The 20,611-nt window shown below is 46.8% G+C and overlaps 1 protein-coding gene across 2 annotated transcripts in view; it reads left to right on the plus strand.

Annotated features, from left to right (window-relative positions):
* Positions 1 to 20,611, plus strand: part of SLC25A22 (solute carrier family 25 member 22) — an 85,341-nt gene that overhangs the window by 26,222 nt on the left and 38,508 nt on the right. For both annotated transcript variants that reach the window (XR_012646040.1, XM_074997866.1), the window contains exon 2: positions 14,264 to 14,393. Coding sequence is in view for 1 of the 2 variants with exons in the window: in XM_074997866.1 (XP_074853967.1) it covers positions 14,374 to 14,393 (20 nt within the window). In the remaining variant the exon portion in view is untranslated. The remainder of the gene's footprint in view (positions 1 to 14,263; positions 14,394 to 20,611) is intronic.

Raw genomic sequence — 20,611 nt, forward strand, 5'->3', positions numbered from 1 at the left:
TGTGTCTGGGCTGCCAGCTGGGCCACAGTAGGGGTCTGACACTCCACGAAACCCCAGGCTAGCGAGATGAAAGGCTGGTGCATCTCTGCGGAAGCCTGTTTGAGACCATTTAGCCCCAAGAAGCCATTTTAAGGGCATTGGGCATTCTTCCTGAGGAGAGGATGCAGGAATCTCTGCCAGAAGAGAACCTCTGAATCCTTCTTTCGTAGGTTCCACAGCTGGCTCTGTACCAAGATCCTTGTTTTCTCAGTCCTGGGGAATGAATGGGGTCTTTCACTCCTAGAGCTCTCAGCTGGGTGGCAGGGCTCAATTCAGTATGTTCCCACTAAGTAATGAACTGATGTGAGACCCTCTTTTTACACCAGGCCTCTTGGGCTTTTAATGATTTGCTTTCACGTCCTGATTGTATTAGACCATTGAGGAAACGTTTTCTGGCGCTCATTCCCCTGCTCTTTGTATACCTCTTCCAGCAGCACCGTGTCTAGCTTTTGGCACCCACAAGCACCTGAATAAATGGCCTGAGCCATTCTCTTTGCATCTATTCCAAGGGCCCCCGTTAGCTGGTTTGTCTGTCCAATTTTGGGTTTTACTCTCCGGGGTCTGTCAGGCCTTCACAGAATATTGAAAAAGAAATGCCTTTTCCTGCCAGCTCTGTTTTTTTCTATTTAGCAAACTTCAGTTTCTCCATTCACCAGCCCCCATTTCTTCAAAGCTTGTCCTAAATCTCATACCACAATGGTTCTCTTTGGTCTAACTCCTGGCTTGCAAATTGGGACACCATTGGAAATGGGGAGGGTTGATTAATTTAACTTCTCCCTCTGCTGAATTATCTAGCGCAAAATATGTAGAACCGATATAAATTTTGGCTACCTTTTTAATTTATTGGTAAGAATAAATATTTATATTTTAAATCACCATCATTGCCAAGAAATATATTAGAATATGTTATTCAAAGGCCTTTCCTTACCTAATTGCTTTAAGGTTGGTTTAAAACAAAATGCAGGACTTCAGCTTCTGGTGTTACAGCTCTGATCTTGCATCACGGTGTAACTGAGGATTTTGCAAGAAGAGTCACATGTGAAATGTCCTGTTGGCCCTGTAACCCTGTAGTCACGTGTATAATTTCTAGCTTTCATGTAATCACATGGAGTCAATATTGGCACTGCCCTTTTAAAAAATTAATGGCACAACCCTGGTGTCTATAGTCATAATTTTTAACCTCAGAGACACCAAGCAATATCAGGGTCCCATTGTATTAGGTGCTTCACGTACATATACTAAGGGATCATCTGTGTTCTCAAGCACTCACAGCCTTAAATAGATGAGACGTTTTGTGAGGGGAGTACCAGAGAATTAGTCCGTATCTTCCAAAACAAGAAGACCTGTGGCAGATTATAGACTAACAGATAATTTGGAGCATAAGCTTTTGTGGACAAAGACCCACTTCATCAGATGCATGAGTTGGTGGGGGGTTTTCAAAGAAGGATATAAAGAAGTCTCAGTCAAGGGGAGGGCCAGAGTTGACAAGGTCATAGAGGAGGTGGCCCATTATCAGCAGTTCATGTGGAGTTGTGAACATCAAGAGAGGAGAAATCAAGTCAGTTCAGTCAGGGAGGATGTGGCCCCTTATCAGTAGCTAATGTGGAAGTGTGAACATCAAGAGTAAAGAAACTGCTTTTGCAATGGGCCAGCCACTCCCAGTCTCTGTTCAATGCTTGGTTGATGGAGTCAAATTTGCAAATGAATTGCAACTCTGAAGTCTCTCTTTGGAGTTTACTTTTGAAGTTTTTTTGTTGCAGGGCTGCTACTTTTAAATCTGTTAGTGAGTGTCCGGGGAGATTGAAGTGTTCTCCGACAGGCTGTTGGATCAAAACAAAAAGCAGTCAAGTAGCACTTCAAAGACTAGCAAAATGGTTTATTAGGTGAGCTTTCGTGGGACAGACCCACTTCTTCAGACCATAGCCAGACCGGAACAGACTCAATATTTAAGGCACAGAGAACCAAAAACAGTAAGCAAGGAGGACAAATCAGAAAAAGATAATCAAGGTGAGCAAATCAGAGGATGGAGGGGTGGGGGCGAAGGTTAAGAATTAGATTGAGCCAAGTATGCAGACAAGCCCCTATAGTGACTCAAAGTTCCCATCACGATTTAAACTGTGTTAATGTGCCGAATTTGAATATAAAAGCCAGCTCAGATGTTTCTCTTTCCAAAACGGTGCGATAATTCCTTTTCAGTAACACACATACCTTTAGGTCATTGACAGAATGCCCCATTCCATTAAAATGCTGACTGACTGGTTTGTGGATCTGGAGTGTTTTGATGTCTGTTTTGTGCCCATTGACCCTTTGTCTAAGGGAGTTAGACGTCTGTCCAATACACAAAGCATCTGGGCATTGTTGGCACATGATGGCATATATGATGTTAGTAGAGGAGCATGAGAAAGCGCCCGTGATTCTGTGAGTCACCTGGTTATCGCACCGTTTTGGAAAGAGAAACATCTGATCTGGCTTTTATATTCAAATTCGGCATCATTCTTATTCCCATTTTACAGATAGGGAAATGGAGGCGTAGAGACTAGGATTTTTAAAAGTGACTAATTTCTGGGGCACGTCAGTTTTTGAGGTCCCAACTTGAAATACCTTAAAGGGGACAAACTTTGTGTGTGTGTGTCTGTTGTGGATGGGAGATTTATTCAGCAAATCACAACTAGGTCTTTAAAATCTGGAGCAGGGAGAAAACGGGACTTGCTCAGGCCACATAATGAGTCAGTGGCAGAGCTGGGATTAGAATTCATGTGTTCCAGCTGCCAATCAGCTGCTCTAGCCACTCCAGCTTTACACATTTGGACATCCTGGCATGTTTGCAAAGCACAAACTCTGAGTGTGCACAACTGAATACATTTGTAACACCCAGGTTCTCAGCCTTGTAATTGACTTTCTCCCTCACCCCTGGGAGAACACGACCACACTTTTTTTTTTTCTTACCTTTATGGCTAGGTAGGATTGGTGCTACCTGAAAATTTTGGGTTGTGCTATGGGGTCAAGGCCTAGGAAAGGTTGAGGACCACTTAGATAAAAAGCCTGTGTGGAGAGCTCATGCAGAAAGCGATTGAAGGAGGCCTGGGCAAAGTGTGAGCTGATCTTTTGCAAGTATCCAGCAAATCTGCCCTGAGGACAGTTCTGGCTCGGGACTAAAGTGCAGCCGCCTCCCCCCCCACCCCAGGGTCAGCCAGCCTAAAGGGATGACCCATTTGCAAAACAGGAGAAAGGCCTTGAAAAGGGGGCAAGGGAGGGAGGGAGGGAGGGAGAGAGGCCTGGGTGCAGGCTTGGCCTGTGGGCAGATGCAGTAGGAATGCTGGCACCTGGGCCTGGCTAGGGAGCCTGTGGGCAGGTTGCTACTAAGCAGCAGGGGCCGTCTAGTGTCTTTGCTGCCCTTTCTTGCCCAGCAGCCAATCAGAACACTGCTTGGCCTGATGCCCTCCCCCTTCTGCCTTCAGGTGCTTGGGTCTGTCTCTGCCCAAGAGCAAAGTGGAGGAAAAGATTCGTTCCCTGGTCTCTGCACAGAGATGTCCAGACCAGAGCCTTTCTGCTCCTGATGGTAGGCAATGAGTTCAGATGCGCAACCGCCACACTGTGTCAGAAAACCAGCACTCTGTGTTTGCGATGTGGAACGGTGCAGCTCTGCAGCGCAAGGGGACGATGTTGACAAGTGGTTCGGGGAGCTATGATACTTTATTATTTAAGCAGCTGTGAGATGCCCAGTGCTGTGTGTGGCTCCGACGTTCCCTGCTCCACAGAGCCTCCAGTCTGAAAGGCAGAGGGAGGGCAGGAAGGAGATTCCAATGAGGCCACTTCCATTTTTTTTCTTTTTTGAGTATCCTAAGAGGGCAGAGCCTGATTCACCAGAGCCCTACGGGGAGATTTCTCAGGACCAATACATAGCAGTCTGTTTTATGGCAGGAGGCTGGAAGGTTTCTCCTTGAAAACATCTTCAGTTCATGACATCTTGTGAATATAAATGGCAGCAACTCTGCTGTTGCCTTACTTGTGAGTGAAGCTCGGCAGGGTGGAAACAAGTGTTTCAATGAGTAAAACAAATGAACGAATACAATGTGCTTGCAGCCATGTGGTTAGGATATGTAACCGCAGGCTTGGAGTGGATTGAGGGGCATCAAGTGGAGGGTAAAATGCCTCCTGCCCCCAGGCTTTATGTGGATTAACTCAGTACCTTGGACCTCATTGTTTGTTTGGCTAATGGTCTTAGAGGGGTGTGTGTGTTTGCTTGTGGGAGGGTGGGTGTGTCTAAATTAGTGTTGGTTAGAGGTGCTGGTCTGGTGGCCCTGGAGACTGAAGGCCTGTGTCTGACCATAGCAGGAGCATTAGCAAAATGAGAATCCCCATTCTCCCATGTGGTAATCCCCATGTGTGCTTGCAGGGATGAAGAATGCTATGGTAGTGCTGACCTTGAGTGGGGTTTGCCAGTAGTCAGAGCAGAGTTGGCCTCTCTGTGGCAGCTCATCAAAGTGCTGCAAACTGTGCTGAGCAGACCTGGCCTAGGAGCTAGACTCAAATCACTACCTCATTTCTCAAGAGCCGTTGCATCCTGCAAGCCCGAGCTACAGCCTTGTTCTGTGTAAAATCTTCCCACCTCATTGCTGATCCCTTATACCCACCCTGACTGTTCCTGTACTGGGTTCCAGCTCCTCTTCGCCGCAGTCACTCCCTGAGTCTGAACGCTGCTTCTTGGTATTGGCCTCTCCTCCTTTGGATGTAGGTTTGTCTTTGTTCTTGACGCTACAGTCCCATTGTTCCAGACCAGGTTTGGATTTGGTTCAGCCGTCTGGTTGCTAGCCTTGTCTACCTGCCCTTTCCTGGAATTCAGGTCAGTATCTGATTTTTGTTCAGTGCCCATTACCAGGCATCAACACCAATTGGAGATGCAACAGCTGAGTGTACTCCACTAGTCATCTCCTCCCAAGAACTAGCAGCAAAACTTGTGTAGCAGGGGGAAAATAAATCTGGTCTCCTCTAGTCCTGGGTCTTTGCACATCATACAACGTTTTCAAATAAAGTAGCAAGACTAACAATCTCTGCTCACCTGGCCCAAAGACTCAGGCAATGGCTAGCTGACAGCTTAAATCAATGTAAGTTTTGTCATCCGTGGGTGTGAATTTGCAACCAACCAACAGGCGACATAAAGGCTGGTTTTGCGTGCCAGTGGAGACAGTGGAAGAGCTTCTGAAAATGGGGCTCTGGGTAGACTCCTGTAGTGCTGGCAAAAGTTGTGCAGGAGGGCTGCCTCGGTTAAAAACTGGCTCTGTGGGTTAGTCACGTATTTAGAGTTGGCCGGGGCAGACGCTGCAGGAGAGTCTTTTGTGACCAGTGCAGACTCTGCCGCTCTGTTCTACTACACTAGCGGCATCTTGCCGGGTGAGAGCGCTGCCTCTGGAGAAAGGCACTCTGCTGCTTTCCTCCTAGTGTAAAGGTCGAGGAAGGCGACTCCACAAAATTGCGAAGTGTTGAACCAGTGAGAGTCTGGGGCTCTTTCCAAAACACCTGGACGTGAACACACTGTCATTTAGCAGAAGCAGCAAGTTGAGGCTAGTTCTGACCTGGGCCCTGCACTTCAAAAGGGGGTTGTACACATCTCAGAGAGCTGGCAGGGGCCTTGAGACATCATTGAGTCCAGTCCCTGTCCTCTTGGCAGGACCAAGCACCATCCCTCACAGATTTTTATTTTATTTTATTTTTTTTAACTTATTTGCCTCAGACCCCTGCATGGCCTCCTCAGGGATTGAACACACAACCCTGGATTTAAAAGGCCAATGCTCAAGCCACTGACCTATAAGAACATTTTTATTTATCTTTTTTCCACTGACCCACTGCAATAAAGTTGAGAGAGGTCTGCAGACCCCAGGTTGGGAACCCCTGTTCTAGATGAAGAAAAGGCCATAGGGCAGCAGCATGGAACTGGGGGGACGAAGAACCCCTGAATGCTAACTCAATACTGACACTGCCTCTGCTGCCTTGTGTGTGCCACTGAACTCCTTCAGCTCTTTCCAACTCACTTGTGCCTTTGTGGATTACAACTGAATACCAAATTCAGGGCAAACCACTGAGAAATAGGGCAGACACACCCAAAACGGGTGATTTTTCTCCCATAAGAGGTATCAAACCAGCAAGAGAAGTAGAAACAATGCTGGGTAAAAAAAGTCAGAGAAGTAGTTTCCTTTGGCCTTCCAGTCCCTGTATCACAATCAAAATCATTGAACTTGATGAGTGGTTATTTAAAACCAGTTTCATCAAACAAAGCGTTCTTCTGTTCCCAAAGGACAAGCTGCACACCCAGGTCAGTATATCTCTCAGCTCTTACCCAGTAATCATTCTGGTGCCAAACCTTTTCTATCTTAAAATCTAAATGTTTATTCACACAAAAAAGAAAAGGGCAATTGTTTGTATTTGAGTCCTTTAATTTTAACTCTTGCAACTTCTTGGTTCAGGCTTGTAGCAGTGGTGGAATAAACTGCTGACTTAAGTCAAGCCGCTGGTTTATTCCCATTTATTGGAAGCGCTACACTACCTTGGTTAGAATACTCCCATTTGCGTAAGTCCATAGAGGCTGAAGCACGACAGATGCAAAATGGAGGTGTTTCCAGCACCTTTTATAGCTTCTCCCTTGTGGAGGGAAGTCCCATTGCTTCAGGCAAAGCCCTCAGCACAGCTAGTGGAAAATTGTAGTTAAAGACGAATATGTAGTCACATGGGCAGGTCACATGTCCATGTCTGATTTCACTTAGTCGCTCTCCTGTGTAGATGGACATCATGGGAGCTAAGTGTTCTTCTGATGGGCCACTTAACTTGATTAGTGCAGGCTATAAATACCTTTTGGGCATTACCACAAGAGCCAACATATTTTGAAATACCAGTATAAAGCCAATACTTATAACTTCAGGTACAAAAATTATGTATGTGTACGCCTAGCCTAGTCATACTCAGCAAATCATAACTTTTCTATTGGATCACACTTTGAATAAGAGTTGTTGCAATTATGTCACAGTGGTAGCCACAGTGATCTACATGGTTCTATTTTAATTGGATAACATCTCACCCCAGCACCTCATTTTATCTACAGGGGCAATAATACTTCTTAACCTGTCTCCAAAGCCTGTGGTGAGAATCCACCGACTAGGATTTGCTTTGAGTGGGACTCATGCTACACAAATCTTAAGCGTCTCATCACCTAGTAAGGTCATCGAAAGTGTTTGAGGGTCCTGCAAACTCCTGCCATTTCCGATCCTCCCCATTCTGTCCAGCAGTCTGTTTGCACAAAGAGCATTTGCACCTATGCATGCACCCACAGAGTGGACTGTGATTCAGTGATAAAGCACTTTTCTTCACGTGATCAGGTGAAGGAAAACAAAGGTTAATAACCAGCCAGATGCACAGGGATATGCTTGAGCAAAGGGGTCAGAGGTACTATGGTTGCAGTCCCTAAATAAAACTGCTTGTCGGTAGAAAGGGGTAACCTTGATGGCAGGAGAACATAGACGTGGGCAGTATATCAGAGATCAAAGTACATATGGGCATGTGTGTGTACATGTGAAGGGAGAGATGACTGAGAGGAACATATTAAATTCTCTTGTGTGAAGATTGCCTCCTTTGCAGAACAAACCAGCAGTCCTGCAGCACTGTAAAGGCTAACAAAATAATTTATTAGGTGATGAGCTTCTGTGGGGCAGACCCACTTCCTCGGATCTGGAGCGTGCATGGAGGGTGCTGACGGCATTTGAACCTGACTGAATTTGTGGTGAAGAGCTGCCTGATGTAGCTGGGGTAGTGATGCCAATTTGATGGGGCTGTTTTGGGGAGACGGGTATTTAGAGAGGTAGGTGAAAGGTGAGTCTCTCAGTGCTAAGGAGCCCCTGGAAGTGGGTCTGAGGTATCAGGAGAGGACTGTGGGGGTAGGTTGGAGTGTCTTTTTTTTAAATTGGCTTGGTCTCTCTCTGGCAAAGAAATGCCAAAGAAACTCCACTTCCCCTGGGGTCAGAGTTTTACGCAGATAGGAATTTCCTTGGGAGGAAAAGAAGACAGTGCACTGGGCAGCTGTGGCTTCCCTTGCTGGACAGCCTGGCTGGAATGAGTGGGAATGGCTGCAGACAGTCAGAGAAGGTGTGGGGGAAAGGGACTGTGTGGAATATGATCCCTGTCTACACTGGGACTTTAGCCTGAGGTGCCGCCTCACCAGTGCAGATTCCATATGCATCTGTGATTTACACCAGTTCACTCCAACTCCTCACAGTGCAGTTTGCTCTGCTTTGAGGGGGGGTTAAAAAATATAAACCAGGTGTGTGCTGGGCCTTTGTCCTGGTACAGCGACATCTGTGGCTGACAAACCAGAGTGGCTCACAGCCATTTGGAAGTTGAGGGAACGGGATGAGCCACAGCCACAGAAGCGTTCAGGAGGGACCCAGCACTGCAGAAGTGAATAGCCCATGTCCTAAAGCAGGGGTCTGCAACCTGTGGCTCTGGAGCCACATGTGGCTCTTTAAGGACTTCTTTGTGGCTCCCAATGCTATAATTGCAAAGTGTTTTTTAAAAACAAAAAAAAAAAAGAAAAACCCCTCCTGGTTATTTTCGATAAATAGTGAACATCTAAAGGCCCAACAACAAACAACTCATATCTGCATAACAGACAGCGTGTGATCTCGAAATGTTGGATGACTCTGCCTTTAACGTGCAGTGCATTGTGGGATATGATACTGTATCTGTGTTGATCGTGTTATTAATAAGTTTTATTCACATGCACTGGGGCTCTTGAATTATTGAGGTTTTTTTACTGAATTAAAACAAAAAAAGGCTCTCCTTTCTATTTGTTTGCCGCCTCCTATCCTAGAGCATCTGAGCCTGGTGATCACTCACTCTTTCCCAAATGCTAACAGGGTGTGAGGCTGGCTGGCCTGAAAGGCAGCCTGGTAAGGTGGAGCCAGCACCTTGAGGAGGTTCTGGTTTAGAAAACATTGAGAACTACCAATGCAGACAAGTACTGGGCCAGCATAGCTACCATGGACTATAGCGTTAACTACGTACAGGTATTTGGGGAGTAGGCAGATGAAACTGGCCGTTGTCTATCGTCTGCAGTGTATATATACCCATTAATGTATGGCGTCCCATGGCCCTCCCCTAGGATTCACTGCCTAGCACTTCTGAGCTTCCTGGAGCAATGAAGGATGAATGTGTCATGTTGAAACTAATCTGCTCAATTGCCTGAATAAACATAAAAGGGAGATCTTGGTGCGTGAATAATGAGCCACTAACCCATGCCCAGCTGTGTTAACAACACGCGAGGCAACAATTAATACCCCATAATTCATCCCCTGTGCGGTTCTTCCTGCTTAATAAGATGGGGCTGGTAAGACTAGGAATGGCTGCTGTTTAGCCAGGGCCATCTGGCGGGTGGGGAGGGGGGCAGGGCCTGGGGCAACATGCTTCCCCCAACCCCAGGCTGCAAGCCCTCCTCCCTCCCAGCCAACGGGGCTGGGGATTACCTGGTGCAGGGTGTGCTGATGGGCAGTGGCAGTAGCAGTAGTAGGCGATCACCTCCCCTCAGTTCCCTCCCGCTGTACTCACCACATGGGAGATGTAAACAGCAGCCTGCTCCTCTGTGCTGCACCCTCCCAGCTTGCTGAGCCCCACTTCTCCATGGGGCACACGGGCTGCCTCCCACTGCTGCAGAGAAGTGGCGCTCAGTGGACTGAGAGGGCACACAGCACAGCAGAGCAGGCTGCTGCTTGTACCGCTGGCTTGGGAGGGTGGGGACGGGTGGGGGCAAGGGGAGATGACCCCTTGCTGCTGCTGCCAGGACTGCACCCTGTCCCAGGTAATTCCTCCTCCTCCTCCTATCCATAGGCCAGTTAGGGCAGCTACTGCAGGGTCTGGGGCGGCTGGCCCAGTTTGCCCTATGAATGGGACAGGTCTGTGTTCAGGGCTCATTGGCTCATCCAACTTAAAGGATGTAGAAAGTGTCTCTGCTTTCTGAATGATGCACTCCTCCTCCCTCTTTGAGGGGCAAGAGAGATGGTCTTCCCCTCTCTGTCTGGCAGTGCAGGTTAGGGGGTTCTTGGAGTTTCCTCAGTTTCTGTTCCTGCTCGGAGCCTGTCCTTTGCAAAATCCCCTTGTTACCTAGGTGGCAGAGAGATGCTTTGGCTCACATGGCTGGCCTGTGGCATTTTGGAGTGGCCGGGTAGTAGTTTTCAGGGAGATATTTGTACCTTCTGCTGCAGACACCATCCAGCTGCAGGGCAGGGATCTAGGGCTGGTCTGTACTGGAAAATTAGATAAACCCAGCTACGTCGCTCAGGGCGTTCAAAAATCCGTAGCCCTGAGCGAACCACTTAAGCTGACGTAAGTCCCCATACAGACAGCATGAGGTCACCTGGAAGAATTCTTCTGTTGACATAGCTACTGCCTTTTGGGGAGATGGATTACCTTCGCCAGCAGGAGGCGCCCACCTGTCAGGGCCTGCATGACAGCGGCATGGTAGCATTTCCACTGTAGAGGAATTCTGACTCTGAGGAGTTGTCTATACTGCATGGAAGATCAGCCTGGTCGGGGTCGATCTTCCAGAGTTCGATTTCAAGCATTTGGTAAAGACGCACTAAATCAAGCTCTGGGGTTAGCAGTCAATCCCTGTACCCCCTCGTTATTGCAACGAATAAGAGAGGCCTATGGGAGACGTGCTCCTGTCGACCTTCCTTAGTGAAGGCAGTGTAAGTTGATTTCCAGTGCGTCAATTCCAGCTATGCAGTTGCCATAGCTAAAATAGTGTATCTGAAATCGACTTATTTTCCTAGCACAGACCAAGACTAAAGGCTAGGCTGAATCTAGGAGTCTGGTGCTGGGCATGCCTAAGGAGTCTGGGTACTTTCTTGGCTTCAGTAGCATCATTAGTTTTTGGTGGGGTGTGTGAGGGTTTTGTTTTGTTTGGTTTTGGTTTTGCATTATTGATTATAAAACATCCTACACTTTATACAGGCACATCTTAGTTCTCTGTTTTATTCCTCTCTTTCCTTCTTGTGTTTTTTACCTCCTAAGAATTTCCCTGGGATGATATCCTCTCCCAGTGGCACCTTCTTGCACCCTGAACTCCCCATTGCTTTCGTATCCTGCTGAAAGAGGAATTGGAATCTGGCACACACAGTTCTTCCCAACCCGAGGGCATGGAACTTCATTTAATACCTTAATGAATTACTGGAGAGAACAGAGCCAAGTGGGCTGGTGGAATTGAAATTTGCATCAGCTGAAGCCCTTTCCAAACGAAGCTGGGACAAATCTGCCTTCTGTCAATCTACGGGTGTGCTTAGTCTTCCCTAACCCACCCTTGGGCTCTGGTGGTTGTGGAGGTGCAGGGCTCCACTGTGCTAGGTGCTGGACACACACGTAAGGAGAGAACCTGCCCTGAAGGAACAAGAAGTCCTGTGGCATCTTATAGAATGACTAACGGATATCTTGGAGCATAAGCTTTCATGGGCAAAGACCCGCTGCATCAGACGCATCTGACGAAGCGGGTCTTTGCCCATGAAAGCTTATGCTCCAAAATAGCTGTTAGTCTATAAGGTGCCAGAGGACTTCTTGTTGTTTTTGAAGATACAGACTAACTCGACTCCTCTCTGATACTTGCCCTGAAAAGCTGACAATCTCATGGTGGGTGGGAGAGGGAAGGAAATAGTATCTGCATCTCACAGACCAGGAATGGAGATGAATCAACTTGCCGTAAATCAAAGGAACACAACCTATAGCAAAGCTGGGATCTGAACCTTGGTTTTCTGATTCCTTGTCTAGTGCCTTAGCTGTAAAGCCATCTTTGCTCTGTACTGTCCCTTCTGTTCTGGTAGATCAAGAAGTTACAGGGTGAACTGTTTCCTGAGCATCCATTTTTTTTTTTTTTTCCCCTCTTGGCCAACCAAAACATAAATATTTAACATTACAAAACACTTTGGGCTCATCTACACTAGTCCCCTCCTTCAAAGGAGGCATGTAAAGGAGCCCAATCAGAGAATAGCAGCACCTCATGAGCATAAATCCCGCCATGTGATTTTTGAAGTTGCCAACTTTGAAGCAGCAGCAAGCTGTGTAGCTGTAAACACCGAAGTACCTGTGTTTTGGGGGTAAGGGAACTTTGAAGTAGCACAGGTACTTTGAAGTGTTTACAGCTACACGGCTTGCTGCCGCTTCAAAGTTGGCAACTTTGAGGTTCGCACGGTGGGAATTATGCTAATGAGGTGCTGCTGTTCCCAGATTGGGCTTGTTTACTTGCCTGCTTTGAAGGAGGGGCTAGTGCAGATGAGCCCTTAGTGAGATGAGTGCGCGTGTTATACGTACTATGCAGCACCTCTGAAATGCAGCTGCCTCTGGGGTGAAGGGTAGCAACTAACCAGTCCCCACAGCTGTGGAATCGTGTATTTTGGCAAAAACCCTGTTGTGAAAAGAATCTTGTGCATGCTCATGTCTCTGTGATGACAAGGGAGTGTGAGAACTGAGTGTGGAACTGGCCAGACCTCTTGTATCCATAAAAGGGAACACCCTGTTCATTGTAGTTGTTTCTGATGAGTTTTCGTGGCTTAGGGTTTCTTTACATGGCTTTGTACCAGTTGAATACAAGGTGTGAAGCAAAGCCATTGCAAACCCCGCTGAGTGCATGTGCATTCTTACTTTAGTTTAAGAGTGGCTTGTGTCAAATTAGCTTTAAATGACCTGAAAAATCAGTTCAAAGTAAATGAAAATAAGATGCTCTGAAATTGTCGTCTGCCAAGTAGGAGATGGCAATTGTTTTAATGCAGCAAGTTATATGTATAGTCAAGGTATTTGTTTATTGGGATTTTAGTGTTTTCTCACCTGTCCTTCCCTAATTTTTGAAGAAGAGCCTGGCTGGCTGAAAAGAATCCTCAGAAAAGATGCTGGTGAATGAGGTCAGAGCTGAGTATGGCTTTGGATGGATTTGCAGACTCCGCCTAATCAAGGTGGATGGCTGGACAGATAATACCACCAAGCCTGTCCTTGAAGCTAGACATCTCTGCCTGAGAGAGACCTCCAGCTAGAGGATGTGGGGGTTAGCTCAAGACTGAGGTATACTAGCAGAGCTGTGCCTGTGTGTGGAATCTAAGGCAGCAGCTGCCTGCCCTGGAGCTGGCTCCACGCAGCTCTCTGGTTTCCTCCGTGTCACAGACCCTAAGTCATGAAACTGTGCCCTGCTGTGAGAAGGCAACATTTCCCTCCTCCGGACTAGGGAGGGGTGTGTTTGCACGTGCCTAGGCAGGCACACGAGGTTTGAAAGGACTCCTGATGACCAGCCTCCTGGTACACTTCATGCTGAGCCAGAGAGGAAACAGTTTGTTCCCAGCCATGAGGCTGCTGCTGCCCAGGAGACCGAAAAGGAAGCTGACAATGGGAAGAAGGAAGTGGGGTGTTACCAGATGGAAGCTGCAGCCCAGCAGCTTTCAGGGAGGAGGAGGTGGCAAGAAAGGATTAATTAAGGAATATAAATGTTTAATATTCAAAACTTGCACCTTTTAGGGGGTTAAGTTCCTTCATGGGCTAGGTGCAGCAGCTTCCTGGTAACTAACTCCGCAGGGGCAGCATAATCGAGAAAACAGGCTCCTCCCTGTGAGACAGATGGTGTGGAAGTCTGATACCCCAGCCCCTCTCCCCTGCCCCCTTTTCTGCCTGGTCCCAGGAGCAGACAGCTGCAAAATAAGTTGCTGTCCCTTTAAGGCCTGCAAGGTGCTTGCAATGTCTAGCTGCACTCCTTATGTACTGGAGCATGGTGCTCTTGGCAGCTAGAGACCATGTCGTGGGTGTGATGATTTCACAACCTTGCAGCTTCTTAGTTGTTCCCTCTGTGCATGGCGGAGGCACAGTCTCTGGGAAAGTTCACTCTTAAAAATAAGAGTGAGAGACAGTATGACTAATCCTCCTTCCTCTCTGAATAATCCATATCCACAATCTGCCTGCAGGAGTCTCTGGGGTTAGCGTCAGTGATTTCTGCAGGGTTATGGCTGCAGGCAGCCCTCTGTCTCTGTATCAGAGTGCCTGGTGCTGTGTGTGGGAGGTGCTGGGGATGGCCCAAGAGACCAGTGCCCCACGATGGGGCAGGGAGGGAGCCTGCTGACAGTATACACTGCCTACTCAGGTTTGGTCCTTTGGGGGAATCAAATGTTTCCTGTTCTCAATCTTGTGTATTTGTCGTTTGTCTTTCTCCCCCTCCCAGGAGAGCCACTTACCAGGCTTGAGAGCCAGTGACTGAAAACGAGAAAAAAAGAAGTTAAGGGACATTTGAGAGGAACAAATCAATTTCTAACCGGATCAAGTCTGAATTAAATGGCTGATAAACAGATCAGGTAAAAGGTTTTGCTGTTCCTTTTGTCAGGAGTAGCTGGGTGAGATTCTCCGGCCACTGAGGTACAAGGTGTTAGACTAGATGATCTGATCCCTTCTGGCCTTAATCTGAGTTTTCTCTACTGCTGTGTTGGGTCTCAAGCTGCAATCCAGACCAGGAAGGGTTTGTCACTGCTTCCTCTGCAACCCTGGGTGCCTCTCCATGCTCTGCTCCTGCTATAGCTCCCAACCTGCAATAAGCTCAGTGAGCCTACAAGCACGCAGGGTATGGCCTAAGTGCCGGTATGTTGGATACCCCTTTCTCAGCAGCTCTGATCCCAGCAGCCTGTCTGCACTGTGGTCCCACTCTGGCTTCCAGCAGCCTCAGTACATAGACTCATAGACTTGGAAGGCATCACAATGGTCATCCAGCCTAAGCATCTGCCATGTTGCAGGAGCTGTTGTGTCTAAACCATCCAGGACAGCTGCCAGTGAAGGAGCTTCCACAACCTCCTGAGGCTCTCTGTGTCAGTGCCCCATTATTCTTAAAGTTAGGAAGACTTTCCTGAGATTTAATGGAAATTTGCTGTGCTGTAGTTTGAACCCATGGCCTCATGTCCTGCCTTCTGTGGTGAGAGAGAACAACTTTTCCCATCTTCTTTGTGACGACCTTTGAAGGATCTGAATGCTATCCATAAATCCCCACTCCCTTTAATTTCCTCTTTTTTCCAAACTAAACTTACCCAGTTCCTTCAGCATTAATAGGCTCATTTAATTTATGTTCCGTGCCTTTCATCACCTGTGTCGCTCATCTCTTGGTCCCTTCCAGATTTTACATCATGCCTATCATTGGACGTCCTACTATAGCTGAGGCCTAATCAGTGATGAATAGAGCAATACCATCACCTCCTGTGACTTGCCTGCTCTACCTCTTGTAACAAAACCTAAAATTACTGCTTGTAGAGTGATACCCAACACGCTCATAGTCCCAGGTTTTCCCCAAACCATGTGCTCTGTAATGTCTGGTCCTATCCTCCTGCACAATTCAGAGAAAAATAATGTTCAGTACTTCCTCTGTGACAACACACAAAGAGATCACGCCCTTCCCTTTAAACACAGCACTGAACTGGTTAATAGTAAAAAGAAAACAGATTTATTAATAACAAAACATGAGCTAAGCGATGCCAAGTGAAAGGCATAAAGTTAGAAATGGTTACAAGCAAGTAAAAGTGAGAACACATCTTGAAAACTTAATTGAGCAAGATGCAGACTTCATTGAAGATGGTTTCCACCTACATTCAGTTTCCAGAGACTTGAACCCTGCCATGGCTGAAGGATCCATCTTTGAGTGTGCTGCAACTTTTCCTTGTGTGTATGTCGCTAGAGAGAGAGAGAGAGTTGGCTTCTGCCTCTGCTTGTATCTTTCATAGGTCAATAACTTTGTTTCAAGACACAGGATCGCTTTGTCCTGTTCTTCCTTTCTGTGATCTTTCCCCCTCCCCCACCTGCATCCCCTGCCTTTTGTATGGAAATAGAGCTGCCGTTGTTATGAGTCCACAATGGGTGATTTACACAGGAGACAGGTAATAACTTTGTGACATTCCCTCCTGCGGAGGAGGGAACTGGCTTCTTCCTTTGTCTGGAAACAGTCTCTAAATCAGAGAGCAGGAAACTATGGCCCATGGGCCACATCTAGCATATCAGACCTTTTGAGTCTGGTCCCTCAGCTCCTGCCAGGGAGCAGGGTTGGGACAGTCTTGTCCAGGAGCCAGCCCAACTCTCTCTCACGTCTCATAGAGCTGGAAGGGACCTCAGAAGGTCATCAAGTCCAGTCTCCTGCCCTCTTGGCAGGACCATTCTCTCCACCCCCACTTTTTTTTTTTTTTTTTTAAATGTAAGTCTATTTGCCCCAGATCCCTAAATGATCTCCTCAAGGATTGAGCTTGCAACCCTGGGTTTAGCAGGCCCAAGCTTGAACCACTGAGATATCCCTCTTGGGCAGTATGGACATCAGATGCCAGTTGGGATGAGGAGCACGGGGAGTTGGATAGGTGGTGGGGGCTGGGGTAGGTCTGGATGTTTGCAAAGGCACAGCCTCCCCCAGCCTTCCTCACCTGGCTCTCTGTACAACATTGGTGCCAAATGTTGCTTTCAGGCCAAAAGATTTGCCCACCCCTACTCTAAATCCTAACATCATTAAGTATCTATATTTCCTTATGTAATGTTAGTACAAACTTTTCACAATGCTATTCATCACCAACGTGTCTGTCAGTAGGTATCAGAATAGACCTCATTCTAGGCACACACTATTACTGTCTTCTAATAGTTCAGTTGATGGATTCAGTTGCTTATGACTTGCATTTCAGACCCCTGGTCTTTATAGACCAGTGAACCTTTGCAATTGATTCTTCTCAAGGTTACCCCTCCAAACTAAAGTGTGTCTAAGCTGTGAGGGAAGTGACATGGAATCGGGTGAGGGAAGCTCCGTGCTCTTTCTCCTCCCACTTGTTAGCTCAAATGGAAATTATTCTGTTTTCCTGCCATCTCTTCCCACCTCTGTCTTGAGGGTCTTGTTTACTGCTTACGTGTCCATTGAGGTAGATATACATTGCTTTGTTTAGGATACATCTGTTTAACTCCTCCCGCTGCTGTACGTGCTTTACACACAATTATTCCAGCATATGTTCATAATTCTTAATACACATCATGTACCTACATCACTCAATATCGTATGATCTGCGAGTTATTGTTCTTCAGATGATCTCTCACAAGGCATATTTTGTATGAAGATTATGAGTCGTTTGTACTGTGCGAGTACAACAGCTCCCCTCTCTCCTTTTCTCCTTTATTGCATCCTCCTTCTGTTGTAACTTTTACTGCCTTTTCCTTTTATCCTGCCCTTCATCCCATATGCCTCCTCCTCACTTCACCTCTCCTTTCGAAGCCCTGCTCCTCAGCAAATATAAGTCTGGGTTGTTCTGCGCTATGCTGATGGATACCAGCAGAGGATCTGGCGCTTCCTATTTTGGAACAATACATAGCAGTACCTATTTCTTGCTTCTAAAAGCCTAGCCTCGCTGTCTAATCATAGGCACCTTGCTATCCAAGCACTGATGCTACCAGGTTTGGAACAAGCCATGTGATTTGAGGACACAGTGGATAGCTTGCCCCAGATGTGTCTTTTAGATGGGTAAATTGGAAATATGCACCTGACTGGTGTGGCTCATGCTATTGGCCTTCTGGGAACCATGTTGGCTGGACCAGGATGGGCCCACGCATGGTTTTAGTTTTCTGTTAGTATAGACAGGGTTTACACTCGCTGTTTGCAAAATTTTTCCTCCTAAAAGGCAACTGCTGTCTAGCTCTTCAACTTTCCTGTAGTCCCACTGTCAGAGTGGTTTTCTAATACCTGACCTCCCAAATGCTTGTCTCCCAAGAGCAGCTTTGTAACAAGGGGGAAGGATAGCCTGGGACAGACAATGTTATTTTATGACAAAGAGCTCAGAAGTTGGTTGCGTTGAGGGCTGCTCTTTTCTGAACTTGTCACAGTTGGACTATCTGTCTGCAAGATGGAGACAGCTGATGCAAAGTGGCCCCTGGAAGCACAAACAGCCACAAGAAAACACCATTAAAACAAAAAGCAGTCAAGTAGCACTTTAAAGACTAGCAAAATGGTTTATTAGGTGAGCTTTCGTGGGACAGACCCACTTCTTCAGACCGTAGCCAGACCAGAACAGACTCAATATTTAAGGCACGGAGAACCAAAAACAGTAAGCAAGGAGGACAAATCAGAAAAAGATAATCAAGGTGAGCAAATCAGAGAGTGGAGGGGTGAGGGGGGGAAGGTCCTGATAATCACCTTGATTATCTTTTTCTGATTTGTCCTCCTTGCTTACTGTTTTTGGTTCTCCGTGCCTTAAATATTGAGTCTGTTCTGGTATGGCTATGGTCTGAAGAAGTGGGTCTGTCCCACGAAAGCTCACCTAATAAGCCATTTTGCTAGTCTTTAAAGTGCTACTTGACTGCTTTTTGTTTTGATAGTGTATAGACTAGCACAGCTTCCTCTTTGTTACTAAGAAAACGCCATTGTGTGTTTAACCCCTGGACAGCATCTCTTGTCCATTAACTGATGTCTGGAGCACTTAATGTTTGCTTCTCAGTGGTCTTTCCTTTAGACTGAATTGCAAACCCAATGAGTGTAGCATGTCAGTATCTGCAGCCGAACAGGCTGCTGGTGGCTGCGTAGGATGCTGGAGTTCTGTGCCAGGCTGGTGGCATACTAACTAAGCCAAAGAAATTTTGAGTGACTTGCCCAAGATCACAGAAGAAAATCTGTGGCAGAGCTGGGAGATGAGACCTAGGTTTCTTTAGTTCCAATCCCCTGCCTTAACCAGAAGTCCTTCTCCTCAACTCTGTACCTCAGTTTTCCCATCTGTAAATTCGAGAACAGTAGTTATCTATCATGGGTGTTGTGAAGCTAGATCCATTTAGGTGTGTGAAGTGAGTTGAGGAACTCATCTGGGAGATGCGCAATCAAATATTCTGCAGCAAGTCTGTGTGCACGTTCTCTTCTAGGTGATGGCCCTGGAGGAGTCAGAACACGTGAATCCCCAGCAATAGATATATTGAACAATGCTTTCCCACCTTCAAACAGCCGAAGCAGAGAGAAGCTTTCCACAGCCTACACTTACATATGGTCTTGCAGGCTGCATATGTCAGCACGCCCAGGCCTTCTCATTTCTCCTCTTTGATTTTTGCATGGGGTCTGCACTGAAGTTTGTGAGCCTGTCATGCCTTCTGCAAAAGCGTTCTGCCAAGTATTGTGCTAGTGAGGTGGCTGTGTTCCTTGCTTCCAATGGATTTCTTCTTAATTATCATTTCTCCTTATTGCAGCAGATTGCAGAATTCTGGCACTGGGAACTGGAGCAGCTCCATCCTGACTCCTCTCTTTGCGAGACTGCAATTTACCAGCAACTGTTTTGAAATTGCATTTGAGTATCAGGCTCCCATCCTGTGTTATGTGCATAAATGGATCCCGGCAATAGTGGCTTTTGAGTCAGTTGAGCTCAGTTCACCTGGCTTTAAATTGCCCCCTTTTCCCCTTTATTGGTATCTTGGTCTTGCTTCACTAGTGCTATGCCCTGTAATGGTGACCTGTCCCTCTAGTGCAGGGGGTCTGCAACCTGCAGCTTTGGAGCTTCATGCAGCTCTTTGTGGCTCCCAATGCTATAATTGCAAAGTTAAAAAAACCCCTCCCTATTTGATAAACGGTGAATGTCTAAAAGCCAAACAACAAACCATTCATATCCTAAATATAGAACGATATGTGATCTTGAAACATTGGATAACTCCCCTTATAATATGTGCAGAGCAGCATGGGATATGATGCTGTGTCTGTGTTTTGATCATGTCACTTAGTAAAGTCCTTGATTTTTGAAAAGGAAAAGAAGGCTTGTGGCATTCCTGCTGTGAAGGGCAACATGTGTTTTCAAGAGAGGAAACTGAAATTAAATGTGAAGTAAAATTGGCGTAATTAATATAGGTTCGGGAGTGAAAGTCAAGAAGTCAGTGGTACAAACACACACGTAAAGTGTGAGGAAATAGAATATGTAAAAAGTTTGTGAACATCCTGCAGTAACCATGTATCGCATTACAAATCATTGTGTGCGCTCTGTTCTTAAAATACAGGTTACAAAAAGCACTGTTTGAAATTATTTATTAAGGACATCGGTGATTCGTTGGGGTTTTTAAATAGCAGAGGTTCTAAGTAATTGAACGAATGCTGGGCTGTTGCTAGCAGGGTGATAGGTCGGCTTTCAAACTGAGGTGCCTGGAGATACCAGTGAGAGCTGCTTACAGATGTAAAAAAAGCCAGGTGAACAAGCTCAGCTGTCAGACGCCCCTGCCCATATCTAGCCTGCTTTTGTCTGACTGAACGCTCTCCCCCAGAGCCAGGCATCCCAGCCTCCCTGTTCTAATTCAATGCCGGCGACTCACTGGAGCCACTGCCACCACATGCTTCTCCCACCAAGCAGTGGGGGCACACGCATGGAGAGGGGAGCTGGCATTCCCCATGTGCGGCTCTCAGGAGGAGCTGCATTTGAAGGCTCCAAAAGCTGCAAGCAGCTCGAGAGCTGTGATTTGATCGCCCCTGTATTCACCATAATGCAGTGTCCTATTTGCCACATGTGATGAGTGGCAAACATATCGGACACTGTAGTCCACACAGAGGAAAGGGACA

This window comes from Carettochelys insculpta, chromosome 6 (assembly GCF_033958435.1).
Source record: "Carettochelys insculpta isolate YL-2023 chromosome 6, ASM3395843v1, whole genome shotgun sequence".
NCBI lineage: Eukaryota > Metazoa > Chordata > Testudines > Carettochelyidae > Carettochelys > Carettochelys insculpta.